Source organism: Etheostoma spectabile, chromosome 19, assembly GCF_008692095.1.
Source record: "Etheostoma spectabile isolate EspeVRDwgs_2016 chromosome 19, UIUC_Espe_1.0, whole genome shotgun sequence".
NCBI classification, from domain to species: Eukaryota; Metazoa; Chordata; class Actinopteri; order Perciformes; family Percidae; genus Etheostoma; species Etheostoma spectabile.
Window position 1 is genome coordinate 3,547,478 of NC_045751.1, and position 26,028 is coordinate 3,573,505.

The 26,028-nt window shown below is 40.2% G+C and overlaps 1 protein-coding gene across 3 annotated transcripts in view; it reads right to left on the minus strand.

Moving 5' to 3' along the window:
- LOC116707280 (glucosidase 2 subunit beta) overlaps positions 1–26,028 on the minus strand; it is a 124,151-nt gene that overhangs the window by 86,281 nt on the left and 11,842 nt on the right. For all 3 annotated transcript variants that reach the window (XM_032544571.1, XM_032544573.1, XM_032544570.1), the window contains exons 6-8: positions 21,509–21,638; positions 14,172–14,238; positions 9,994–10,072 (exon numbers count right to left, since the gene is read on the minus strand). In XM_032544571.1, coding sequence (XP_032400462.1) covers positions 9,994–10,072; positions 14,172–14,238; positions 21,509–21,638 — 276 coding nt within the window. The remainder of the gene's footprint in view (positions 1–9,993; positions 10,073–14,171; positions 14,239–21,508; positions 21,639–26,028) is intronic.

Here is a 26,028-nt window from a genome sequence, read left to right on the forward strand (position 1 = left end):
GATCTTCCTACACCTGGGCCCCCCCTCTCCCCCCTCACTGCCTTTTCTTCATTGGACAGCTGCTGCCTCCACCCTTATCCCCCTGCCCCCCCTTTTTTTGTTCTCTGCCTACATATACTCAAAAACTGCCTGGAGAAAAAAAAGGTTTGGGGCCTATAAAAAGAAAACGGATCAAGGTCCTGAAAATCTGCACACAAAAAAAAAAAAAAGATGTCTCTAAATGTTTCTCATGCAACAATTTCTATCCCTCTTACACGTCTTCTGAAGGCGACACTCCTCGGCACACAGAAGTGGGTATCCTTATTTGGAAACTATAGAAGGCGTGCTTTTGAGGCAACTGTGAAGCTATTGCAAAGCAGATGCTTTTTTCTCTCGCCAATCAAATTAACACCTACACCAGCCCCCATCTACACCTTCATGCTGGCATTGGCCCCTCAGTTGTAAATGGCACAATGCTTTCTTGCATTGTTCTTTTGACTTACTCGAGAGGACAAGAAATGTCTCTGCTTAAGTAACAGCCCTATCAAGCCTTAATCACCAATAGGTAGGGTCAGCACAGACGAAAAGAATGAAGCCCTGCAAAAAAACAAAAAAAACAACAACAAAAAAACATTGTTGCAGGATGTGAAGAGATGCAATTATATTTTAGAGAGTCTGTAAAACAGACAAAAAAAATTCCCCCGACTGAATCTTGCACTAGACAGAATTGCAAGGGGAAAACCATCTGTGTCTGACTCTTATCCCTGGCTTCTCCAGAGCCTGGATGAGTCTGAGCCAGCAAATGTCAGTCAGATAAAGACCAAGCCTGACAGACAGACACAGGAGTTTTGTCATTCCATGTGTCATCCCTTTGCTAGCAAGCCCAATCTTTGCCGGTCTCAAAACCCCCGAGATGATGGGGGAAGGAAACATTCTCAGGGTGAACGTCAGGTTGTGTAACTCCTTCAAGTGCCACAATAGCTGAAACATTGAGGACGTGCACTTTTCTGGTAGCCCTGCGGCCTTTGAGAGCTTTCATTATTGTCTTATATGCTGCACAGCGGGGTCACCATGGAAACACAAAACACATTTCACCACAAAGGATATGAGGTTCTTCAACAAGATGTTCTTTCAGGAGCCAGTGGTCTGTCTGGGGTCAGAGGATATTAGATGTGACATGATATTTAGAAATAAAATAGAGAATTCTGTAATTCATCTAGAAACAAATCCAGTTCATCCAGATTTGTGATGCTTTAGACTGAAAAACCTAACATTAAGCAGATGACTAAACTGTGTGGTTGGGAAATAGCTATATATTGTTGTCAAATGGCTTTCATTAAAATCTCATTGTGAGTAGTGATACTGTTATTTAATAAAGTTTTAAAAATAAGTTATTATGAGCAAAATGTACTGAAAAAAACTAACAAAATGAGTTGCTCAAGTGTAAGTTTTACATCTTTTAATATTTTTGTTTGATGCGTTGCAGTCCGATTTGCATTTGCATTTGTCATGAGCCCTCTCTCTGCCTGGTAACACGCTGATTGGCGTTTGATGACTTTCACCTGTTTCTGCTCTGCTCTGCCTCACCCTCATTACCTACCAGCTGCACTGCATTCACCACTCATCATGTCCTGTATATAATGCCTTGTTTTTCAGTCCTCACTTGTCAGATCGTCTGCTACCAGTACCGGTTACCTGCCTGTTTTGGGAAAAGCCTTTTGACCCTCTACTGATCCCGGATCCGCTCAATTGCTTCCGTATTCTCCTGCTCCGGACTTCTCGGATCATCCAGCTCCTGCTCTCTACTGGGGATCTACACATGTGCTGATTTTTTGATTTCCCGGTACCTCTGAAACTCCCATACCCCCAACCCTTTAATAAACTATTGAACGTGACGCTTTTGTGGTCCTCATCTTGTTTGGTGTCTGACAGCATTATCACCATCTACGTCAATATTGGCAAACTAGTTTTATAAAAGGGAAATTTGATGTTTTTCACCCTGGGTGTTATTCTCATTATTAATTGTGGCTGTTTTTACTATGTTACTATGTTTCTCTATGCAGTTAGCTACAATAGCCAATCCAGGGAACTATGCTTTCTGTGTTTACTTTTGTTTGGACTCAGAGACGAGCACTATAAATTATTTATGTAAAATGTAATTTAACGTGGCTAGCTCTGCTTGTCCCGAGATACGTTGTTTTTCCAGAAGTGTGTTTCCAAGATATGTACAGCAAAGGAGGCCCTGAATGGTTGAGGGGGGGTTGGTGCCATGCTCAAAAGTTCCATACCTTAGTCCAAACGGGGACTTGAACCAGCAACTCTCCAGTTTCCAACCCAACTCCCTACAGACTGAGCTACTCATTAAATAATCCTTAATAATGCTCATGAAACAACCCCCTTTTGGTATAATTCAAGGTTGGCATTTTTCAGATCCAATTGCAGTTGCAAATATTTTTACTGACTTCTTTATTTAAACAACGCAAGTTTGTTTAGTTGACCAGCACAGTTGCTCCTCCGTTGTATTCTGACAAAGTTGAGCTGCTTGAGTGTTTGTATCGAATCGCATTTATGTAAAACGCAAGTAAATGTAAATGGACTTTTCATATATAGCGCTTTTCTAGTCTTAACAACTACTCAAAGCTCTTTTATATAGTACAGGAACCATTCACCATTCACACACACATTCATACACTGTGGCTGAGGCTGCCGTGCAAGGTGCCACCTGCTCATCAGACAAACACTCACACACATTTACACTCTGATGCTTAGCACCACCACCACCACAGGTGCCACCAAATTAACCAGAACTGAAATCTTCAGGATTACAACTTCACCAATGTGAAACTGACTTTAACTTCATCACCCACCCCAACTATACTGTAAAAAGAAATGACTGTACATAAAATAAGCCAATTATCCACTCTCTGTAATTAGCATAATTTAAGGAATAATCCCTCTAACATGTTCCAGAAAGGTAAACGGGGTATTTAGAGGCTGCTGCCAATGCTAAAACATCCTTTCTGTTCTTGAGATCCAGTACAAGATCACTGATCAATGCATTCACCTGGGAAGCACTAGCATAGATTGCACCAGAGGAGACCAATGTCTATATGCGTAACCTGTTCTTGGGAGCTGCAGGTACACGGGTGCAACATCAATAGTATTTGTCAAGCGGTTAAAGCTGATAAGAATACAAACTATTGCCTTGAGCTTGCTTTAAGGCTGGTTTGTCACAACAGCTTGTAAGATGATGATTTTTAGCGATGGAGTCAAAGCGGTACAAACACAGCGTTGTGATTAAGCATTCTTTAGTCTTGACAGTGTTGTATTTTTCATACATCTCACTTTTTTCTCCATTATTGTTTAGGACGCTTGTGAAAAACAACAATTTGTCAAGAAAGAAGCCGTAAACAGAATTCATGTAAAGAAAAAGGTGACAGATAAACAGAGTAGGTAAATAGATACAGACAGATAGATGGAACATAAGACACCTCTTGATATTAAACCTCTTTTTTTCTTGTTGGAGCAGCATAAAATGATGCCTCTTCACTTTGCTTCCCTCTCTTGCGGAGAAGATTAGAGGTGCAGAGTAGAGTTTAGATTCTCTGCCATAGCGGGCCGGGTCGGGCCGATACTTCCCACCACTATCCTCAGGCTGGGCCGGGCCATTGAACAAGCATTTGTGTTTTTTTGTGAATCATTACTTTATTAGCCTAATTGGGTGGGGAGAAAGCTATGCCTCTCCAGCTTCTCCCGTAGCTTTGGGTATATGTCTTGCATTGACTTGAATGTGAGGTTAACTGTGCTAAGTCGTCGTGTCTCCCCCCCATCTGTAGCACAGTCTTCGATTATTGCGCAACCGGGCCGGATTGTTTCAGATACCTCATGAGTCCTTTAGCAGCAGATATGGTCTCTCCTATATCCGGAGCGTTGTCGGCCAGTGCAGCATGCAGACCGTGGCGAAGGACAGTAGCCTATTAATTAGGTGACTGAGACAAAGTCTCCTATATGGCTCCAGGGCTTTAATTGTGTTGCTGCCTTGATCTGTTACCCACACCAGAGTGACTCCCTACGGCTCTGACCCACACTATTCCGCTGAGGAAGCTAGGGTCAAGGTTTTTTTTCTTCATTTTTTTACATTTCTTCATTTGGATCCATTTGGGATCCGCTCCATTCTGAATAAACAAACAAACAACGCAGTTTACATGCTTCGTCCTTGTTGTATTATTCATTAAGATCATTCTAAACAGATTTCTGTAGTTCAAACAACTCGGAATTGTAGTTGAGAACGTTAGTTTTAGCTTGATTTTTTGGGCATGATCTAAGCTTTAGAGCAGAGGAAGCGGGCAACGCAATAGATTGAGGAATGTCATGTGTGCAGCCTGAAGCAAATAAAAAAAATCTTTCACAGTTACCACCCAAATCACTAGTTGTACCCCTCCTCTGCCTCCCCTCATTGTCCTATCTCAAAAGAACATGACACCTTACAGCGTTTTTAGCGGGTCAGTTTTCTCAACCTCAGCTCCACAAACCGCGTATCACTCCACCTCTGGTTTCAGCCTGTCATTTTGCATTATATAGCTTGAAAGCACTCCAGCTGGGGAGCAAAAATATGACGCGTGTGATGGGGGGTGATGAACGGTACTGAGGGGGGAAAGGTGCAGACCACCCCCTTTTTCCCCCCCCTTCAGCTTAGCCAGCCTAATATACCCAGCAGGCTTTTAACACAAGACTATAATCTTGTTGGAATAGAGAAGTGGATATGCAAAACCTGGATATGGCTGCCAGTGTTTAATACTATGATTCTGCTTGCCTGCACATACCTAATTCTACCATCTAAATTACTGAGATCATACAGTGTAAGCTGTGTATGGTTTAACTTTGCTACTGTGTCATCCAAAAGCAAACACAGCGTGGCATGGCAAGCCTGTGCATACACTGTAAAGTAACATCATGGCCTACATCCATACAGTCAGTTCAGTAAGAATAGGATGCTACGGTAAGTGCAGCTTAGGTCTGCAGATATCAAACTTCTTGGTTACTCTCAGTGACATAAAAGCATACATTGGTCCAAATAAAGGCATTTCAGAAAGTTAAATACAGACAGTGAAAGAAAACCGCTATTGTAGTCCCATCCAGAACCAAAACTCTCCTACACACACACACACACACACACACACACACACACACACACACACACACACACACACACACACACACACACACACACAACCACACACACACACACCACACACACACACACACACACACACACACACACACACACACACACACACACACACACACACACACACACAATCCTAGACTCACTGCAAGCTTACGAAACCTCCCTACAAATGCATGAAAAAGCTAATTCTTGGAGGCAGATGAGAATTGTTCATTTCTGAACAGGAGGGATCGCACTCTTTTTTGAGAGAGTGAGGCAGGAAAACAGCACCAGAGGCCCAGCCCATGACAAAACAAAGAGATTAAATGACCTGTGAATGTGACTTTCCATTTTTTCCATTAGCTCGCGCTCAGTTTAGAGGCCTGCTGCCCCCTTCTGGAGGCTGGCGAGACATCATCAAACAGGATGTACTGTAATGCCTGCCTTCCTGTGGCTCCAATGATCAGTCTTTTGGTTTGCAGTCATGGTTATATCTGGACTCCATATGTAATGTGCAGTATATGTGCAGCATTGTATAAGAAGTCAAAAGCCATTATAGTGTTTTTACCACATTTTAAAAGCATATACACTGATTCAATATAAATCACTAAATATCTCTCTTCACTAATATCTTGCGCATTCAGTCAAGATCTTAATTCTTGCCATTGAGATGAAAAATAGCTAAAACCTGCCCTCTTGATCTGCCCCCCCAAGGTGAGATTTCAGTGTTGGCTAAGGCCAAATGTCAACCAGCCCCAAACAGATGGTGTGAAGAGCCAGGCCGAGCGGCTGACCTTGGTTGGTAGTGTCTAGGAGGGAGGGGCACCCTGTGTTTGTTGTCTGTGTATCAGTGGATGTTGTGAACATCAAAAGAGCTCAGTGTTGTTGCCAAGATAGAAAGTGGAAGTCATGTCAGGCCGGCTTGCTTCGCAGGTGCTTTCTGGCTTCGTAGGATGCTATCAATCTGTCACTATGACAGAAAGATGTATGACTGATAAATGGTATAGAAAAGGTTTTTGTTGCTGATAACTGTAATCGTGTTATGAGAAGTATTTAGACATAACTATTCAGTTAACTGTGGTCTATAAAATCACAAGTTTCCAGTGCCCAAGGCGACATAATCATATTACTTGTATTGTTTAACCAACAGTTCTACTAGAACAAATTTACATGCTTGAATGTTAAAAAAAAAACCATTTTCATACTGTCTGAATATACCTGTAATCACCCCCGTCTTTTAGGGTTTAACCCTCTACTCCAGACAAAAGCCCAGTCTGCTCTGATTGGTCAGCATTTCCGGGTCTTCCGCATCTGCACTCTCGGCATCTCTGCACCATCATTGCAGCTGGGGAATGACTGTAACGGCATTCTATACCTGTAGCCTGTATAGTCTAGTTGTCACAAACGTACGGCAGTCCTGACGGCTGTTTAAGGCAACAGTGTCTGAATATGGGCTGTGTGCATTTCTCTGGGGATTGAAGGTTTGAATACTTATCTTATACTTATTTATGTAGCATGCCCCTCAACCTGCTTTATAACCAATAAACACATTGAAATGTCACTTTTTACAATGTGAGACCTTTTAAACGCCGACTTGATTATGAAAATTGTTGCACTCAATGAATTGATTTAGCACTAGATACTGTACGTTATCTGTATTTATGATAACAATTTTTGTTTTGTTTAAAGTACTTCAAGTGAATCTCCTTACAATGCTCAGAGGGAAGTAAATAGAAATTTGAACAATTCCGTGACATCTGGACCAACTCCTGCTGGTAAAGATCATGTGACATAGTCGAGGGCGCCAAAAAAGTTACTTAATTAAACATTAAAGCAACACTGTTTCGTCAACCACTCAATAAGAAACTTAAACTCTGAAATACACGCCTGTTTTTCATCATACTAATTTACAGCACAGTATACGATTACAGTATGAAGACATCTAAGCAGTCTAAATGACAAGAGAATACAACAAAGCAGTTTCCTTTATATCAAGCACTGACCAATAGAGTATTTAGTCTATTGGTCCTTTAAAAAAACAGGATTTCTTGAAGCTAGTTATTGATGCCAAAGAGCTCATTTTGAGATCTTTAAGGTTCTTTGTTTCCCTTAGTCCATGCACCACTAGCTCCCAACCATACAGTCTTCGTTTCTGCCTTGTTACCAACTAATGACAGCTGTCTTCTACTGTATATAGGAACCCCTGGGGTATAGATAATATGATTAAACTGTGAAAAAAAACAAGCTTTCCACACTCACTAGCAAGCTGTTTGGGGGAATTCCTAAGCTTTCATGTACCTATAGCAATGTTTTACATCTAGACAAAAAAAAAAAAAAAAACTTAGCTCTCTTCTTATCACCACCAAAAGGTCCATGAACACTAAAAGGTTTTTTTGTTGTTTTTGTTTTGAATAGGGGGATTTATTCCACTTTCCTGTTCAAAAGAGAAATAATAACATTCTATATACTTAATATCTCTGTGTTTCTGGTAGACTGAGTGAAGGGCTTTGGGGGGAGGCTGGTGGGTAGTAGATGGATAAGTGAATTTCACCTCTGCACAAATGCCCAGTTCTTGAGAGAAGGCAATTTCCTCCACCTCTGTTCACCAGCACACTACTGCAGTCCAAGCTTGGTCACACATCAATACTTCAGAGAATGTATTGTCCTATGGGTAATGCCAAAAGAGAAGAGAGTCCTCTCTTTGCGAGATTTAGCTAAAAGCTGATTTAGTGCAAATGTTTCAGTTTTGAGCATTGATGTGATATCAGCTTAAGTCTCTATGCTGTGTTTAACATGTGTTTAAAGAAGACTATTTCAAAAAGATTATTCAATTTTTGACACGGACAAGACATTCTTCTCACCTATGATTACCGTGTAAAAGCAGTGAACTTGAAACTACGTTAACATGGGTTTCTCCGGGAATAGAGGGCTATAACATAATGATAGAATACTGAGGGAGCACCACATCAAAATATCCCTTTTCCCTCCAGAGTGGAGTGCCTCCTTTGATCATCAAATTGTTCTCTTGAAAATCCTCTCTGTTCTTGAATTATCTGGGCCGCTGAAGTGGAAACTAAATTTTCTTTGGAGGCCAAAGCTTCTTAGGAGAAAGGGAAAAGGGGGAAACCAATAAAAAGGTGTGAAAATGACACAAATTGAATAAGCACGTAAAAAATAATATATGGCCCAAACCCTGAGCATCAGATGAAAAGTAATCAAGGTCTTCAGACATTACAAGTGAGCAACAATGAGGGAATATTTGTTGTTCCTTTCCTGTCCACCTACATATAAAAGAGTACAGCATGAAGACCCAGTGTTATTGCATTCTCAACTGTGTTATGCATCAATGTGAAAGGATTTGCACATATTCAGGGTATGAAGTGGCTGTATGGCAATGTAATTGCAATGTTAAAGTCAGCAGAAAATGTATTTCTATGATAGAAATGCCAAAGAATAACTAAATGGTCATAGAGCCAAATTGTTTCTCTAACTCCCTACCAGTACACAGAATTACCTTCTCATATCGTACAACTGTTACCGCCCTTGGACCTTGATTAAAGTGCTAACACAGGGCCGCTTATCAGTTCTAATGTCAATTGCCTGTTAACTACTGTCAATGGCACCCTGTTGAATTCGCCCAGCTTGATTGCCGTTTGTTGTGGTTGCAGTTAAGTACACATTTTCATATTCATGCATATTCATATTGATTCATCCTCTTCAGGTGCAGTTGAATTCATTATGAATGCCTCCCCGTTAGCCAGCAGAAATAACAAATAAGCACTGATTTTTCCCATCCGGCAGTCTTTCATGCGGGTGAGCTTTGGTGCTTCTTAGCTTTTTTTCTGTTCTATACTAACAGCACAACATCCAAATAATTTCTCTAGTTAGACATTTTACAGGACCTAAAATTAGCAAGCCAATGCAAGATACTCATTGTCACACCCTAACATGGTTGAGGACATTTCTACCTCTAACTATAAATACAGCAAACTTCATTGGGGAAAAATTTGAACATCACTGCAAACACATTTTCAGAAATGTGACAACCTACTCACAAGTTAAGTTAAGCTTTCCTGCCCTGCAGTAGGAGAACCCAGCAGCGTGCGGGAGTTTATGATTGCATATACCAACAAAAAAGAAAAGGGAGCAGAAGAGAGAAAAAATATAGCTCTAGCCATTTTGTTTACAGCCTGAAATTTTGATATCTGCTGCCTGGTGAGAGGGAAGCTCAACAAGTTTAAAGTGAAACAGACAGCCGCATTCTCACACAGTGCAGCTTAAGGGAAAATCATTGTTGGGAGACTGTCCTCATCCTGTTCAGAATTCAAATGAATTTGGAAGGGACCCTGTTGTAAGTGTGGAGGAAACAGCAACCCCAACAGACATACAGTCAACCCAAGCAAGATATAAAAACAACAGAGATAGCAAAAGGGGATGAAGACGTGTATCAGCTTGCTGTTTGGAAAATCGGAAAAATGCTGAGCTACATGAATCGACTATATGGCTAAAACTGGATATCTTAAAGCATTTCCATTAGACATAGATGCAATATGGTGTATGTATAGATGATAATGGCGGCGTGCAATAGCTGAGCTTGTACTTTTGATGCAATCTCACATACACCAGTGCTGTAAATACTCTTTGTATTAATGCGCAAATAGTTCCAACAAATGCACTACTTAATTACTATTAATACATAATTAATTAGGGTTAGGTTGTCTTTTCATAGGACGTATTGACGACAAGGAAAATATAGAATTAACGCCACCCTAAAAGATATCTCCTACAATACAAAAGTGGACATGCTGTATATCATGTATTTAGACATCTTTTTTGTTATAACTTACCACTGCTTCATCCTCAGAGAGAACCTGCTCTTCATTATGGACGAGTGCCACTTTAGCCTGGACTTCATCCACTGTTAAACTGTTGTAAAAGACAAGATAACAGCAGTGGGTTAGTCTTGGTATTTTGGTACAATGACCAAATGTCCTACTTTGAAATGAATAAAAAAAGAAGAAAAAAAAAAAAATGCGTTTGTCAATTAAAGTCAACTTAAAAAAATAAAAACCCATCTCAGAAAGTTCCAGTCTTAAAATGAGTTGAATAAAGTTAATCAAATCAAGTTTTCTTTTTATTTAATTTTATTTATTTATTTTTGGGCATTTTCAGTCTTTATTTTGAAAGGACAGCAGAAGACATTAAAGGGGAGAGAGAGGGGGAATGACATGAAGTCAAACCCGTGGCCGCTGCATCGAGGAGTGAACCTCTATATATGGGCGCCCGCTCTACCGACTGAGCAACGCGGGCGCCCAATCAAATAAAAAGTTTAATATGAAAATGTGGTTAGTACATTAGTACTCTTCAAGGGTTAAAGCACATTTTGGAACATTTGGCTTCTTTTTTTATATGATTGCTTGCCATGAACATGTCGTTTCCTTCCCCACACTAAGTGACACCGACAACCTGTTCCTAAGTTATGTATTCCAGAGCACCTGAGGGCCAGCAAAACATTTCCAGTGGACTCGCTGTAGCGGGACTTGAGCTTTGCAAGAAAGTAAAACCTGAGATACAAAAATAAATATTTGACGCAAAGCAAAATCCTTTGGATTCAAAAAACATGGATTATGGTCCACAACCTGTTTAGAGTTATCAATGAACCAGTCTGTGCTTCTGTTTTCCTCTAGAGATGACAGAATAAAGCAGAACTAGCTACACTACAAACAAACATTACAATCATTTCAACTGATATGAACATTGGGTGATTTGAGTAAGCTCATTCTTTAGGCCAGTCAGTTCAGCCCATCTCAACACATAACACAATCAAAATCACACACACCACCTCTTTTCCTGGAACACTTAGATCTTTTCTTAAGCCACTCTTCCCCGCTGGTGTCTTTCTTCCTGAGGTTCCACCTAAACTAACATTACTGAGCTGAGATAATGACTACATAGCCAGGATCAATCCAGAGAGTCCATCAAAAGCGGAAGTGCAGGCAAACATACAAAGCAAATAGCTTGTTCCACAACAGAGGATCAATGCTCGGGGTAAGTGCTGGAGAAAAACAATGGCTACCTCCATTGTAAGTTGGCACAGAGGCTGCAGAGCAGCGGCTCTGAGAATATTGTGAGGAATAAAACTGGCTCTGGCCACAGTCACAGAGGGTAATATACATATAGACCATGGCATCATAAAAGCAGGTGCTTTGCAATTCACACCTACAGTGAGTTTGACTCAAGGAGACCACAATAAACATTAGAGAACTCACTCTCACACACACACACACATAATCCTAACAGAGGAGGGGATAAAAAGCACAACCTGTTTGTAGGCCTTTGGGAGGCTCCATCATGGTTCATTTCCTGAAGCAGTTGGTAGACTCTATTTATAGGACAGCATACTGGTACCAGTTAATCCTGCACCGGGGCTGCCAACTGCCTGCCAGCTGGCACAGTGGGTTGCACTTGTGTGTGGTGCTTGGGAAGGTCTGGGATAAAATAATGGTGAGGAAGTCCACAAGCTACCTTAATGACCAATTTGTGGGGGAGATTGTTTCCCCCATTGTGCAAACTGAGAGGGAGAAACTTTCAGACTGAACCTTTACCAACTACATGCTCTAGATGCAACCAACTTGCCTGAATCTGCTAATCCACATATCACAGCAACAATAACATTTCTACAGAGTTAATATTTGTTTTAAAATACTATTAAGATGCTAATCAGCAGCATGTAAGCGTCTGACATTTTTCTTTTTCAGAGTGAATTTAAAAGTCGTGAAGCAATTAATGGTGACACAAAAATGAGATTAGTTAACAGCAAAAACGAGAGAACAATTATCTGTGAATCTGCATTAAAGATTATTAGCAATTCCAATCGAGTTGATTAAAAAGGGGGTAGTGTTTTGCTAAGTGTCATTAGGGACAAAGCCAATTTTTGTACAAGATATACAGTCTGCAATGTGCATGCTAATCCGGTTCCAAGTCAGCAAATTGCCTGGCAATGTGCAAGCATCAGGTATACCAGTGACTTTGGACTTTGCATTTATCATAACGGAAACTAAATCAAGCTTGACACTTGGGCGTGCGAGCTGCAGAGCCAAACAGGAAAAAATGGTGATGTAGCATACATATACAAAGCCTCCACCTCCCGCTTTATTCACATAGGCATCAATACATGTCCTGCCTCGAGATGGCCAGCTCAACGAATCCCATTGACTGACAGACTGAAACAATGGCTGTATAAAAATAAGCGGCACTTGCAGATATTTCAGCTTAGTAATGTGTTTGTTTAAGCGCAGCCCATGGAGACACTGCTTGGGATGGAGCGGATACAGTGGATGGATGGAGGCAGAGCTGGGGAGGGAAGGGTAAGGGGGGGGCAGAAGGGCTGAATAATGGTACACATCCGGGCGCAGGAATGCATAAGTGGGCACATAGCGCTCCCTGGAAAATCGCTGCACAAGCACTTCGTCCTCGATGCAGCCATATGTTTTATAGCGCTTTCAGTTTACTATGCCCAGCCCTGCTTCCTTTCCAGGAGAATATGCCCAGTTAGCTTAAGCAGTATTGATTTTTTTTTTCCCCAGGCATGGTGTGGTAAGGTGAGGACCGTGAGTGTGGGGATAGCAGTGGAGAAACAGCATGAAGGGGACAGGCTCATTGGGCATGACACAATCTGTTTTTTTCAGCAAGCCACCAGCAAATCTAAGTATCTTGCTTGAAAGCAAAATGAATGCCATTCTCTTTAAACCTGGCAGGGGTTAAACACTGCTCACGACAGCAAGTGATTAAGCTTGGGTGGTTGAGGGAAATCTGGGAGATTTGGGGGCGGGGCGGGGCGGGGGGGGGGGGACACATGGGCCTGTTGGGACTTGAAGATTAAACAATGCAAATAAGGCATTGAATTACATTTTTTTAAGTTTGCTGAAGAACAATTAGGTGTAGGAGTTTCCGGGAATGAGATGTGTGCACTCAAATCAGACTGATGAGACTTCACTGCATCAGAAGTTAAGGTGGAACTAATGAGGTACTCAAGGAAAAAATATTTATGTTATAGCATTAACAAGAAGAAAACTGAATTTAAAAAAATTACAATAAACATGAGAGCAAAAATATGAATCACTATTTTAAGTAATGTTATGGATCTACTTTGTCTTACTCATCTTTGTGTTGTTTTCTTTTGTAAATTGTGAATTTGTTGGCCCATGTGACATGCTAGTTTCCCCTCATCTACATTGACAGAAATCACAGGTTTTATTCTTTACATAAAGATACCTTTTTGTGCAGAGTGCTGTCTATGAAACTAAATGAAGGAGGGTTGTTTGTGTGCACATTTATGGTATTTGCTGGTGGCTATTAAATGAATTAGCAGTTTGCCATTGAAAAGGATTCATACCTTATTATACCTTATTTTTAGGAATTGCATGATCCTTACTTGTATTTTGTAGTTCACTCTGACCGTAAGACATTAAATGTCAGTAAATCTGCCAAAGATATATTCATTTCACTAAACCTTGCTATTTTTAGTAAGCAGTGGTTAAAATGTGCAGTTTGGTTGGAGAAGCACAATGTTCAAGGACAGTAGATTATTTGGTAGTATAAAAGATACCACTGAAATATTAAGCAAGATTCAAACCTTGTTTTTACACTCCCCAGCCTTCAAGCCCTCTCTGGTACGTTTCATAAACTGTACAGTAGGAGGAGAAAAGCCCAAACAGAGAGAAAATGGGCTTTAAGAATTTCTTTCGTATTGGATTTCATACCTATCCAAATACTGTGACAGACGCCTTTTCACCCTGGCCAGAGTTAAATCCTCAGGGGAAAGTGTTTCAGTATAAAAACAATCAGTGGTGGCATTCAAAAAGGATCCTTCATATCTAAAAACCTCTGCCAACACTGTTTTTTATACATAATGTTATTGTTTTTGTTAACATTTTAAGGCTCACACATGCATGGACTTTGGAAGGGTGTCATAGTTTCTAGAATCATCAAAATGGTGCCATGAAACAAACAGCACGTAGGTTACCTGCCATCTTTATTGCTGTCCAGTAAATTGAAAGTGCTGGATACTGTCCGGTTTTGACGTCTGAGACCTAAAAAGAAAAATCATATCTGGGTTAAAGTGAAATTACCTAATAGTCTTAAGACATTCTAGCTGTTTATGTTAGAACACAATAAGTCATGATTAAAAGAGTAAACATTTTCCATTACAAAGCTATGTTGGATTTAGTCTTTAATCACCACACACTCTTATCAACACTAATCCATCTGAATGCAAACTGAGAGGCAGCCGGAATAGAGAAAAGGACAGAGCTAGAGTTGGGTGTGTGTGTGTGTGTGTGTGGGGGGGGGGGGGGGGTTGTTGGGCAATCAGGCAATGAGTCAGTCACGCTGTGAAAGAACATTTGGTTTCCCTGTAGGAAAAAAAAAACATGTCAGAGTCCAGAATGCAATCAGGAGGCTTTGTGCTGTAACGGCTGGTATAACTGTGATTTCCCTCTTCTACATTCATTATCACAGGCAGATGAAAAAGAGACGTAAAAACTTCCTCAACCATCTTTCCAGCGAGCATGTGACCCTAACCGATTCATTTTGTGAATCACATTTATTGGAGTGGGAGGGAGAGGAAGTTCTCTTATGTTCGGCAATGAGCATCTCCCACATCATCCGCAGCACTGAGAATGTAAAGGGGCAAACTGATTGGCCCCTAAGTCTGGGGAAAAGCACTTTACATAATGCTAATTGCATATCCGCTGCAATTACCTTTTTGTACTAATTACAGAAAAGCTAATTGTGAAATTAGCATTTTTTTCCAGTGTACAGTAGAGTGTCTGTGTTCAGTGTGTGTTGTAGGGGTGTTAGAAAGAAAAGGAACCCAGGTTTATAAATGCAGCCTTGCCAAACTGAACCTTGAATCCTTATTTATAAAACCATAGCTTTTTTGAATTCATAAAGATGCAAGATCGTACACCACATCTCGTCACCCACAACATGACTGGAAGCAGCGAATGTCTATGGAGGAGCCAGATTCCTCACACCCGTTGTTGACTTTACTCAGCCAAGGGGGAAAACAAGATTTGCTAATATTCTTCTGCAATACACACAGCGTCTGTCATATTAGTGGCCTATTCTTTTGTTTGAACAGCGCTCTATTCCCAACCTAATGCTCAACATTCTCAACCCATCGTCTAGTCGCTCTGTCTCGCAAAAAAAATGAGTGCACAAAGGAGGAAGAGAAATGGTCTCATCCCTCCCTCTACTGCAGAGCTGTAGCTATGAAAAACAACCATAAGGAGGATAGATGGAGAAGGGAGGAAGGAAGGCAGAGAATGAAAACGATGAAGTGGGGGCGGGGGGCAGAGTGGTAAAAGGTAAGAGGAGGAGTCGAGAAGAATGTGGAAAATAAGTGAGGAGAGTAGGAGGGCGGAAAAAAGAAGAAGGAAAAAAAAGAGAGAAAGGAGGTTCAAGACATTGGCTCTTTAGGCCGATGGCACATATATGGGGCTATGTTTACTAATGGACACCATCACTCATCCACCCATTTTGCCCTGGCAATGGCACAGCATACTCGTAAAATAAGAGAGGCACAAAGAGAACAGAGAAAATGGAACATATCAGCAGGAGACTGCAGATCTATGCCGAGGCTACAGACCGTGTTATCCACACAGAGCTGTCTTTGTTATTTTAAGCTCTGCACTCCAAGGCTCACAAAACACACATTTTGCTTTCTTTTATACACTATAAGTAATATTTCCAGGCAGGAAATTACCAATTTCTGAGGGAAAAACATGATTTGAGATGGAAATGGTTTCAAAGGCTGCGGGTTTTGCACTGAACATTTACTTAACAGAGAGCAGCATTAACTGTAAATGTAAAGATTGAATCTGCAAACAAGGGTTTTAGCGTTGCCTGTGCATCAGGCGGTGCCTGATACACTATCAATGATTCAGATACAGCATGACATACAGCAGCATGATAAGTATACTGCAGTGTAAATAAATCAATGACTTATTAATTTGATTTTGTTCAGAAAGTCATCCGGCTTGAGATTATAGTTGCGGAGCCAATTGCCTCATTCTCTCTAAAAGGTTCCCCCCATATTTTTAACAGCCCAGAGCTGATATGACAGACTGGGATCATGAATGAGACAAATTCATGTGTCAAATTATCACATTATTTTCACGTTTGCCTTTGCTTGTATCATCTTCCCGCTTTTTACTGGATATATAGAAAACACAGATCATGAACTCAATTATAGACCAAACTAAGTAAAAAATAAATAAAAATACTGATAATAATAATAGGGCTACAGGGCTCAGTAGTCCTGGGGTTAAGGCGCTGTGATCTTTAGGATGGCTGCAACATCCCCCGTTTGACTGGCTGGGGACATTGTTGACCTTTGTCTCTACTATCTGCTTTTGAAAAAGAGCTTACAATAGCAAAAACATATTTAAAAAATCATATTAAAGTAAAAGGCTACAAAATATTCACTGAGATTAAGTATTATGATAAGTCCAAAAATGTGTGCCCACTTTTATGTTAAAGGTCCCATGACATGGTGCTCTTTGGATGCTTTTATATAGACCTTAGTGGTCCCCTAATACTGTATCTAGCCTTGGTGCAGAATTATGACCTCATAAGGGGCAAGATTCCAGATCGGCCCATCTGAGCTTTAATTTTCTCAAAGGCACAGCAGGATACCCAGGGCTCGGTTTACACCTTTCACCATTTCTAGCCACTGGGGGATCATAGGCAGACTGGGGGAACTTATATTAATGTTAAAAAAAAGCTCCTAAAGTGAAATTTTCATGCCATGGGACCTCTAATAGAAAATTATTAAAAGATAGATTTCTGAATTAGTTGAGAGGTCTCCAATTTATTTCTCATTGTAGGGAGTCTTACACTCCCTACATGAACAAGGTGAATGTACTTTATCCTAAATGTGTCAGAACAGCACGGAGAACCATAAGGTTGGTATATTTTAGAGAATAGGTGGACATACTGTAAAGAATTCACATGTTCTATACTGTAAACCTACGACACCTACTATTTTAACATGTGAGCTTTATCTGGAAGCGGGGAAACGGTAATGCTGGTGTGAATGCACGCAGATTGCATTGCAATCCAAATGCTGTCGGATCAGCCAGAACACATCTGGAGGAAATGTTTATGTTAAACAGCACTGGAGAGGGACAGCGCTATTCAAGCAAGACTGAAAACATGCATTAGACATGCAACACATTCACGCAATTTATAAAGACGTGACCAAACAGATGGCAAACAGGTTAAAAACGAGCTCTCTCCGAAGGTGTCTTACAATAAGGCAAAGCATCAGACAAATCCATCAGTTCAACCTCATTTGCATATTCAGATCTGATCACAACAACACGACAACAGTGGGAGTAAACCAAGATAACATGTCCAGATACAGGTCGCAACGTTCTACTGGGTGTAAAACAGGTCTTTGCATTATCATGTCTAATTTTTCTGTTATTGACACTTTCTTGGTAAATACTTCCTCCACTAATAATTAGTCCAAGGACTGTGTTAATATGGCAAAATCAATTATCATCTTCTCTTAAAAACAAGAATAATCTCCCTCAGGCTAAGGTATGGTATGGGAATAGATAGACTTTTGTTATTCTGTGAGAATCCAAGTGCCAGACCTTCTTATCCAAAATTAATGCCCATGTGATTTCCATTTTATTTATCAAAATGTTATGGCTAGTCTATCAATACCGTATGATGAGAACAAGGTGCTATTTGTTGGAAATGGAAAATGCATGACTAAATAGGACCATGAATAATAATGAAAAGTATTTGATTTTATTCATGTAAAATGTGCAGTATAACTTTGAAAACTATAAGAAACATGAACACTATTTAAGTTCAAAATTCTTCAATGATGACATGTCAGGGTTCAGTGCTGAAATACGTGTTATTACAACAAACTACGCTGGTTTGGCATCCTGCCATTTCAAACACTTGCTATCGGGTGTCTAACTGCCGGGAGGTAGACTGGGTAAGCCCCGCCCACTCTGCCGGCGATTTGATTTAGCCCTGCAGCTCGGTCTGGAAACCTGCACGCTTAATTCTCCTGCTGCGGTTTACAATTTTGCAGGAACCAATCACAAAGTGGCTTATCTACCTTGCGTACTTTTGGCGGGTTTAACGCGATGCCGATAGAGAAGCGAACAAGCAGCTTCTTGTTTACACAACATGTTGGCTACCGAAGTTTTTCTCTTAAAACGGAATAGAAACTTTCCCTGAAACAACTCCTACAAAAGAAGGATGTGTTTGCCTTACTACGGACCGGCTGTGGTAAAAGCTCGCTCTGCCAGATCGTTGGTCTGATGGCTTGGAGGACTACAGAGTTATTTGAAGTATGCCCGTTGGCTAGTCTCTTGTGCAGAGAAAATTAAGAGCTGACTCCCCAGACCAGTGCTCAATCTCAAAACTATTGAGTTTGGCTTGGTGATAGCCAGACTAGCTGGGAGGTGGTTTGGTTTGCAAGACAGTCTGCAAGAGGAATCAGATCCACCACTGGATTAACGAGGAACTTGAGGCACTCTACCTAACTGTGGGTGAACTCCAAAACAGTGTAGCTTTACATATTCAGTTAAAGAGAGTAACAGACATCAAATACAGTGTGTCCCTATATGATTGGATCATACTGGGATCATATCAAATAACATCAGCAGAGAAGGAAGAGACCTCCATATGAACCCAAAGCTTATTGAAGTTGGCATTAAAAAAAGGTTTTTGTGCAAAAACAGGCAAACATTGTCTTTTCTGACAAGCCGGGCACAGCAAAGTCTTTGTTAGTCAATAAGGACTTAACCAGATTTCCCGGCATGCTTTGCAAAGTGTTACAGAATCGTAAACAACTGAGCCAGCTAATGGAACGACAGGACAACAGTGTGGTCCTATTCATTTTGTGAAGGCAATGTGCAAAACTCTTGTGTCCTGGGAACGTAATGATCACACGCCACAGTATGTGCATTATCTGTTAAAAACTAAGTAAGTAGGTAAAATGTCTTTGAAGTGCACTTATCACAGATACAAATCACAAATCACAGTACTTTGCTGGTGTTGAGACTGTGTAACAGTATCACATTAACACTCCAGTTCCTAAACACTTCGTCTAAATATGGCTCCTGTCCAGGGTCTTGTAAAAGCACGTACACGCAAAAGAAACTCTTGGAATATGGTTTTCTCATGTTAAATGAAGTGGTGCCACTCATACTGTAATAACGTCAATAGCCAATATCTCAGATTCTCCAAGTCCTGCAATTATTCTTTCATCATTCCAAAAGCACTGCACCATGAGAAACTGCTATTTCCTTGCAGGGTACCAATAACCTTCAAAACTCCAAAATGACTCTGCATGAAGCCCTGGAGACATGGTTGAGCGACAGCAACAGTAAAGGGAAAGACTGTTAGGCTCTACTTTGCATGCTCAGCTGCTTGTTCTTCTGGCTTTTCATTCCCATTTTGACACAGGCTATTGACAGGTCATAAAGGGAAAGACAAGACACTCATGATAAAAAAAAAGTGTTTCTTTGTTGTGATGTTCCTATTGGGATCATTCACTATTTATCCTCCTGGGTCTTCTGTGGCTTAAGGTTGTTTTCTTGTGTTTTTTTTTTTTTTAAAGGTTCAATAAATAGCAGGGATGCACATATTTATAGAGTGCAGTAAAAATGCTAGATAAGTAGCCTTTAGGCCATTAAAACGTCCCTTCAACTTCAACACACAACACACTGTCATTAGAACTGCATAATAAAAGCCTAGATGGATAGCCAATATGGACAAGACATGCCAACGCGACCACGTAAATGAAAATTGATGGTTGTTACGCCCTGAAGATAAGCAGTAATGGAAGCAAAGAATGACAGGTTCAGGGACATGGGGGGGGACTGTGAGATCTAGCAAAGGTCAGCTCGCACTGCACAGTGGGAAGCATTATAGATGCAAGATCAGAGGAGCCTGCAAAGTCAAATGACCTTTTTTGCAATCAAAACTTTTACTTAACCCTTGTGTGGTAATCGGGTCAAATTGACCCATTTCAAAATTGAAGAAAAAAAGTTAGATTTTGTCTACCTGAAAATCAATGGGCTTTCCTTATTTTCTGTGATAAACATGTATTCCTGACTCAGTTCAGAAAATGATTCTGACCACTTATGTTTTATCCAAGATAAGAATGATCACATAGTGGATTTTTAACATGAATTCTGACCTTATGACAAAAAAAAAAGGAGAATCACACTTCCCTTTTTAAATGTGTTCTAGTAGAGACGGATTGCATTCCCTAAACATATATGTTATCTCAATTGTTTGAAATTGAGATAAAGACAATATTTGTTAATAGATTATGATTAAAATTTTATTTCAGAATTGTTTTTAAAACCCCAAATAAGTCACGGGTCAAATTTGACCCGAGGGATACGAGAGGGTCCCGAAAAGGAAGACAATATAAGGGGTAAGGGGACAGTTTGACACTGGACAGACAATTAGTTGCCAGCATTTACTGGCATCAGAAAAGAAGGTGGGAAACAGGACGGCAAAAGATTTTTAAAAAATAGACGAATGACATTCTGAATAAATTCTTCATTCAAACAGCATAATATGTTAAAAAGACAAGAAATTAACCTTGTAGAAATGGACACAAATTGTGTCATTTTCCCATTAGTGTTAAATGTGTGTTTTTTCAGTTCATTACTGATGGGAATGGGAAATTGATTCTGCTATCATCTAAAAAGTTTGCGCTGATTTACTTCCACTAATCTCTATTCCCTACCTTCCCCACACAAACACACACACACACACACACACACACACACACACACACGCCATATGGACTTTAGTGCATTAAATGATTGAGCCCATTTCCCATCCAGTCCTACAACTTTCTGTACATTCACATGTGCAAGTCTGAACGTCATTAAAATGCCAAGCTAGCTTGGGCTCGGAGCGATAAGGGAATTTTCCTGTGAGTCATAACCAACTTCTTTCCAAAGGGTTGATGAACGTAAAAGGAGAGCTGTGGGACTGCAGTATGCTGTTGCTAAGCACTCCTCTCTTAGTTCATTTATTTCAATGGCACAGGCATTTGTATTTAACCCTTCCAGCCGTTTGTAATATCCTACCATTTGTCATCCTGACTATCTGGCTTGAGGAGCTAAGGTCGATTTACTTTTGTTCAATTTAAACCTGAGCTGAAATAAAAAAGATGCTGCCCTGTGGTAGCTGTAACAATTACCTAACTATATCTGTAAACTGAAGCAATTCTGGGGACTGAGCAAATTGCTTTGAATGGACACAAACCAAATCATGGCAGGTTAAAGGTGGACCAACACTTACTGCTGCCCCCTGCTTCCAGCGCCTTTATCGTTTGCTCCTTGAGTCGGTCCGCCTCATGTTTCTTCCTTCTGTGTTCCTCTAATTTGATCTGTAGGTCCTCAGCTACTTGCTGAAGCTCTCTGAGCTGGGCCTAAAGAGAGAAAACACAACGTCTAAGATTAGCATAACATGGTAAACAGTCTAGCTTTCAGCTGTTATTATACCATTCAATTAGTTAGCACAGTTAGTGCCATGCTTTTTCTAGTTACGCAATAAAAAAAAACCATCTGTAATATTTTTCTTAAAATAGAACTGCACAGAAAGCCCCTTTTTAATTAGACATGTCAAATCATTAAGTAAAAAAAAGAAAAATACCAGACATTGTGTTTCAATTAATCCTCCCATGTCACTTTGCCACCACTCTCAGCTCCAATCTCATAATTTCAATCTTTGCTCCCTCTTTTTGTAAATTGTAGCACTCATCCACTACATATAAAACATACAAATGACACTTTTCCAACAACAGCCTTTAGCCTTAAAAGTGTTTGGAGAAAATGGTGTAGAAAAGGTTTTTAGCATCCACCTCTGTCCTTGTTGCTTCCCTTTTACCTCATCTTTCTTTATGCATCAGTAATATATCTACCTCCAGACCACAACCAGCTTGTGTATTTACAAAACCTTGTACGGCAGCAGTCGGGCCTGCACAATGGACTATTTAAATCACTTGCGTCAGGAGGTGTTGCTGTCAAACCAAATATGACAGCTTTTGACAACCAAGCATAACCTATCATCACTCTCTGTAATGGACCAATTAATATGAAAGAGCAGCAGCTCCTTGTTTGCACGAGTGTGTGCGTGCATGTCAATACCACCTCCCGAACCCTCCTCCAAAACTCTCATATCAGTGATGGATTCTGCTTGGTTCCGTTAGGGATGACTACCTTTCTAGGCCATGCTGCTTGCTTAGCCACCTTCAGCTTGCTGCAGTGATTTATGGGCTCCATTTTGAGTATACAAAAACATATTTTCTTGTGAGTAACACCCATAACATGTAAAAAGTTCATTCAGTGTTAAAGTGCCCATACTATATAAAAAAAAAGGTTCATAAAAAGTATTTTTAGGTTGTACCAAAATAGGTTGACATGGTTTAATTTTCAAAAAACACCATATTTTTGTTGTCTGCACATTGCTGCAGCTCCTCTTTTCACTGTGTTTAGGTCTCTGTTTTAGCTACAGAGTGAGACATCTTACTTCTATACTATCTTTGTTGGGAGTGGCACATGCTCAGTAGCTCGGTAAGATCACATCAGCTACAGAACTCTTTCTCCAAATTTGGTCAGTACAAGGCAGGATTAGCTGGGAGACTTTTTTTAGACAAGGGCCATTAGTGGAATACCTGCAAACAGGGACATGGAAGTAGTTCTTTATGGTGAACTAGTGTGTGTTGTAGCAGTGTTTTGCCATTGAGAACGAGCTAGCATGCTAGCACTAGCATGCTACGGTTAGCCACCTCGCCTCGGCTAGTGACGTAGAATGCCGTACAGATTTTGAACGAGTCACCCAGAGACTGAGGGCAGAAGACATTCAGAAACCTGTATCTCACACAAAACAGAAGGGATAGTTTTTTTCCAAGTTTTTGGAAGCGCAGGTACACAAAATAACACCCCAAATCCCAGAAAAGTGATTTTTTTTCATAATATGGGCACTTTAAAATACTGTATGTAAAAACACCATAAACGGATGCACTAATGTTTTGGTTTAGATAGATTTGTGTTTCCATAAACTCAATTTTTTTTTTTTCAATTACCTTTATTAAAAATCAACTCTTTAAAAATGGAATATCTTATTAGTCACAAAGAAATTAGCAATATTCCAATTTGAATAAGTAAATGACAGTGTCTTTTGTTTTAAAAGATCAAAAGGGCCGATTCACTACACAGTGTTTACAACTTTCTCCGGAAAATCTCCAGAAAAGCTGTAGTAGTCAGCCTGGACTGAAAAAGCACCGTAAATGTTCCTCTCAAACCCTGAAAAGAGTCAGACAAAGGTACATTAAAAGGAGAGAATTCTTTTTTTTTTTTTTAAGAAGGACTAGTAAAAGCTCCACATAATCCCATGCGTTAAAATGTACACTTCGACAGGGCTGACAGAAAGATAATTACAAATCTCCTGAAAGAGGATTTTATTGAATACCTATTCGTATTCAATTACCAGCCTATTTCTATGCCGGGTGTGCAGTGCCGACATGCTACATTCATTATGTAAAGGCTTCTAATTTGATTAAAACGTTTCTGTTTTTTCAACAGAAGATTTTTTATAAACCTTGAACCTGAGGAAGAGTTCACGGTCGAGTCATTGTGTAGAGCTTCCGAGACGAGGCCCCTGAGGTAACCCTGCCACATCAACAAAGACACTAAGAAGAGGATCACAATGTGCGGCTGGCTGACACTTCAGCCTCGATCTGCCAATCAGCCGCCACAGAAAAGAACATGTAACAAAAATAAATAAATAAATAAATAAATAAATAAAGAGAATGGAACAGAAGAAGAAGAGTGCAGGGTACACAATAAGAGACCATCAGCTGGCAAAACGGATGTGTGAGCGTGTGCGTGCATGTGTGATAAAAAGTGGCCTTGAGTAAAATATCTGTTTGTAGTCAAACAACTGGTATCTTTTTAACTGTGTCTTCCACAACAAGCAAGTCATGTTTTAAGCAAGCCTGACATTCTTAAAATGCTACAAACTCTGCTGTAAAGTGCTTCGAAATACCTTGAGAAAAAAAAGTAATTTCCCACACAATCATTGCACGAAATAACACGGATTGAGTATAGCCCTGAGATTCAGAGAGCTATGAATGTGCTGCTGCAGCAATTCTTTTAGAATCCAACATACTTATTTTTAAAATGACCATTATTATTTGTTGAACATGTTGCCCCCCCCCTCATCAAAAGCTACAGACTCAGAAATGGCACATGCTAAGCAAAGCTCATTGTGGGACCGGCTCTAGTGGCTGTAATTCTGCACCAAGGCTGCATTTTGGGAAAGAGACTTCAGATACAGTATTAGGGGACCACTAAGGTCTATATAAAAGAGACTTCAGATACAGTATTAGGGGACCACTAAGGTCTATGTAAAAGAGACTTCAGATATGGTATTAGGGGACCACTAAGGTCTATATAAAGAGACTTCAGATATTAGTATCGGGGGACCACTAAGGTCTATATAAAAGAGACTTCAGATATGGTATTAAGGACCACTAAGTCTAAAAAAAAGAGACTTCAAATGGGTATTAGGGGACCACTAAGGTCTATATAAAAGAGCTTCAGATATGGCATTAGGGGACCACTAAGGTCTATATAAAAGAGACTTCAGATATGGTATTGGGGACCACTAAGGTCTATATAAAAGAGACTTCAGATATGGTCTCAGGGACCACAAAGGTCTTATAAAAGAGACTTCAGATATGGTATTAAGGGACCACAAAGGTCTATATAAAAGAGACTTCAGATATGGTATTAGGGACCACTAAGGTCTATATAAAAGAGACTTCAGATATGGTATCAGGGGACCACTTAGGTCTATATAAAAGAGACTTCAGATATGGTATTAAGGGACCACTAAGGTCTATATAAAGAGACTTCAGATATGGTATTAGGGGACCACTAAGGTCTAAAAAAAGAGACTTCAGATATGGTATCAGGGGACCACTTAGGTCTATATAAAAGAGACTTCAGATATGGTATTAAGGGACCACTAAGGTCTATATAAAAGAGACTTCAGATATGGTATTAGGGGACCACTAAGGTCTATATAAAAGAGACTTCAGATATGGTATTAAGGGACCACTAAGGTCTATATAAAAGCATCCAAAGAGCACCATGTCATGGGACCTTTAATTAAGATAATGTATTAAGCAATGAGACCTTTAATTAAGATAATGTATTAAGTAATGAGACCACTGAACCAGTAAATGTAACTTACAAACATCTAAAGAGATCCTCAGCTGCAAAATTCCCCAATTTAATTTGCAACAAACTCCAGGGCTCCAGTTTTTAATTTGGCCTAGTGCTTGTTGAACGTGCTAATGGAGAGCAGAGGAAACTGTGAAGTGGTTTCTTGAAGCATAACATTGATTTAAAATGGGCTTAAAGGTGCTCTAAGCGATGTTGGTTGACATTACTTCTTCTTGACGTTCAAAGTATTTTCAAACAAAACAAGACTAGCTTGCCCTTCCTTCCTCCACAGCCCACCCCCCTCCTTTCTGTGCACTAACCCCCCACCCCCACCACCAAATCCTTCTTGTTGGTTATTGGCTGGAAAGCTGGAACACTGTTTGTGTATACTGTTCAAGAGTGATTGCAAATGAAGCATAGTAAAATGCAAAGTTTCTGGCAGGTAAAGAATATGAGGTGTATGGAATCCCGATGACTAGATACTAGAATTGCGTGGATAGGACAGATTCACTGAGATAAAGCGCACATTCATCAAATAAAAAACAGTGATGCAAGTGAGTTAGGGGCTGGAAAAATGTTTTTTTGAAA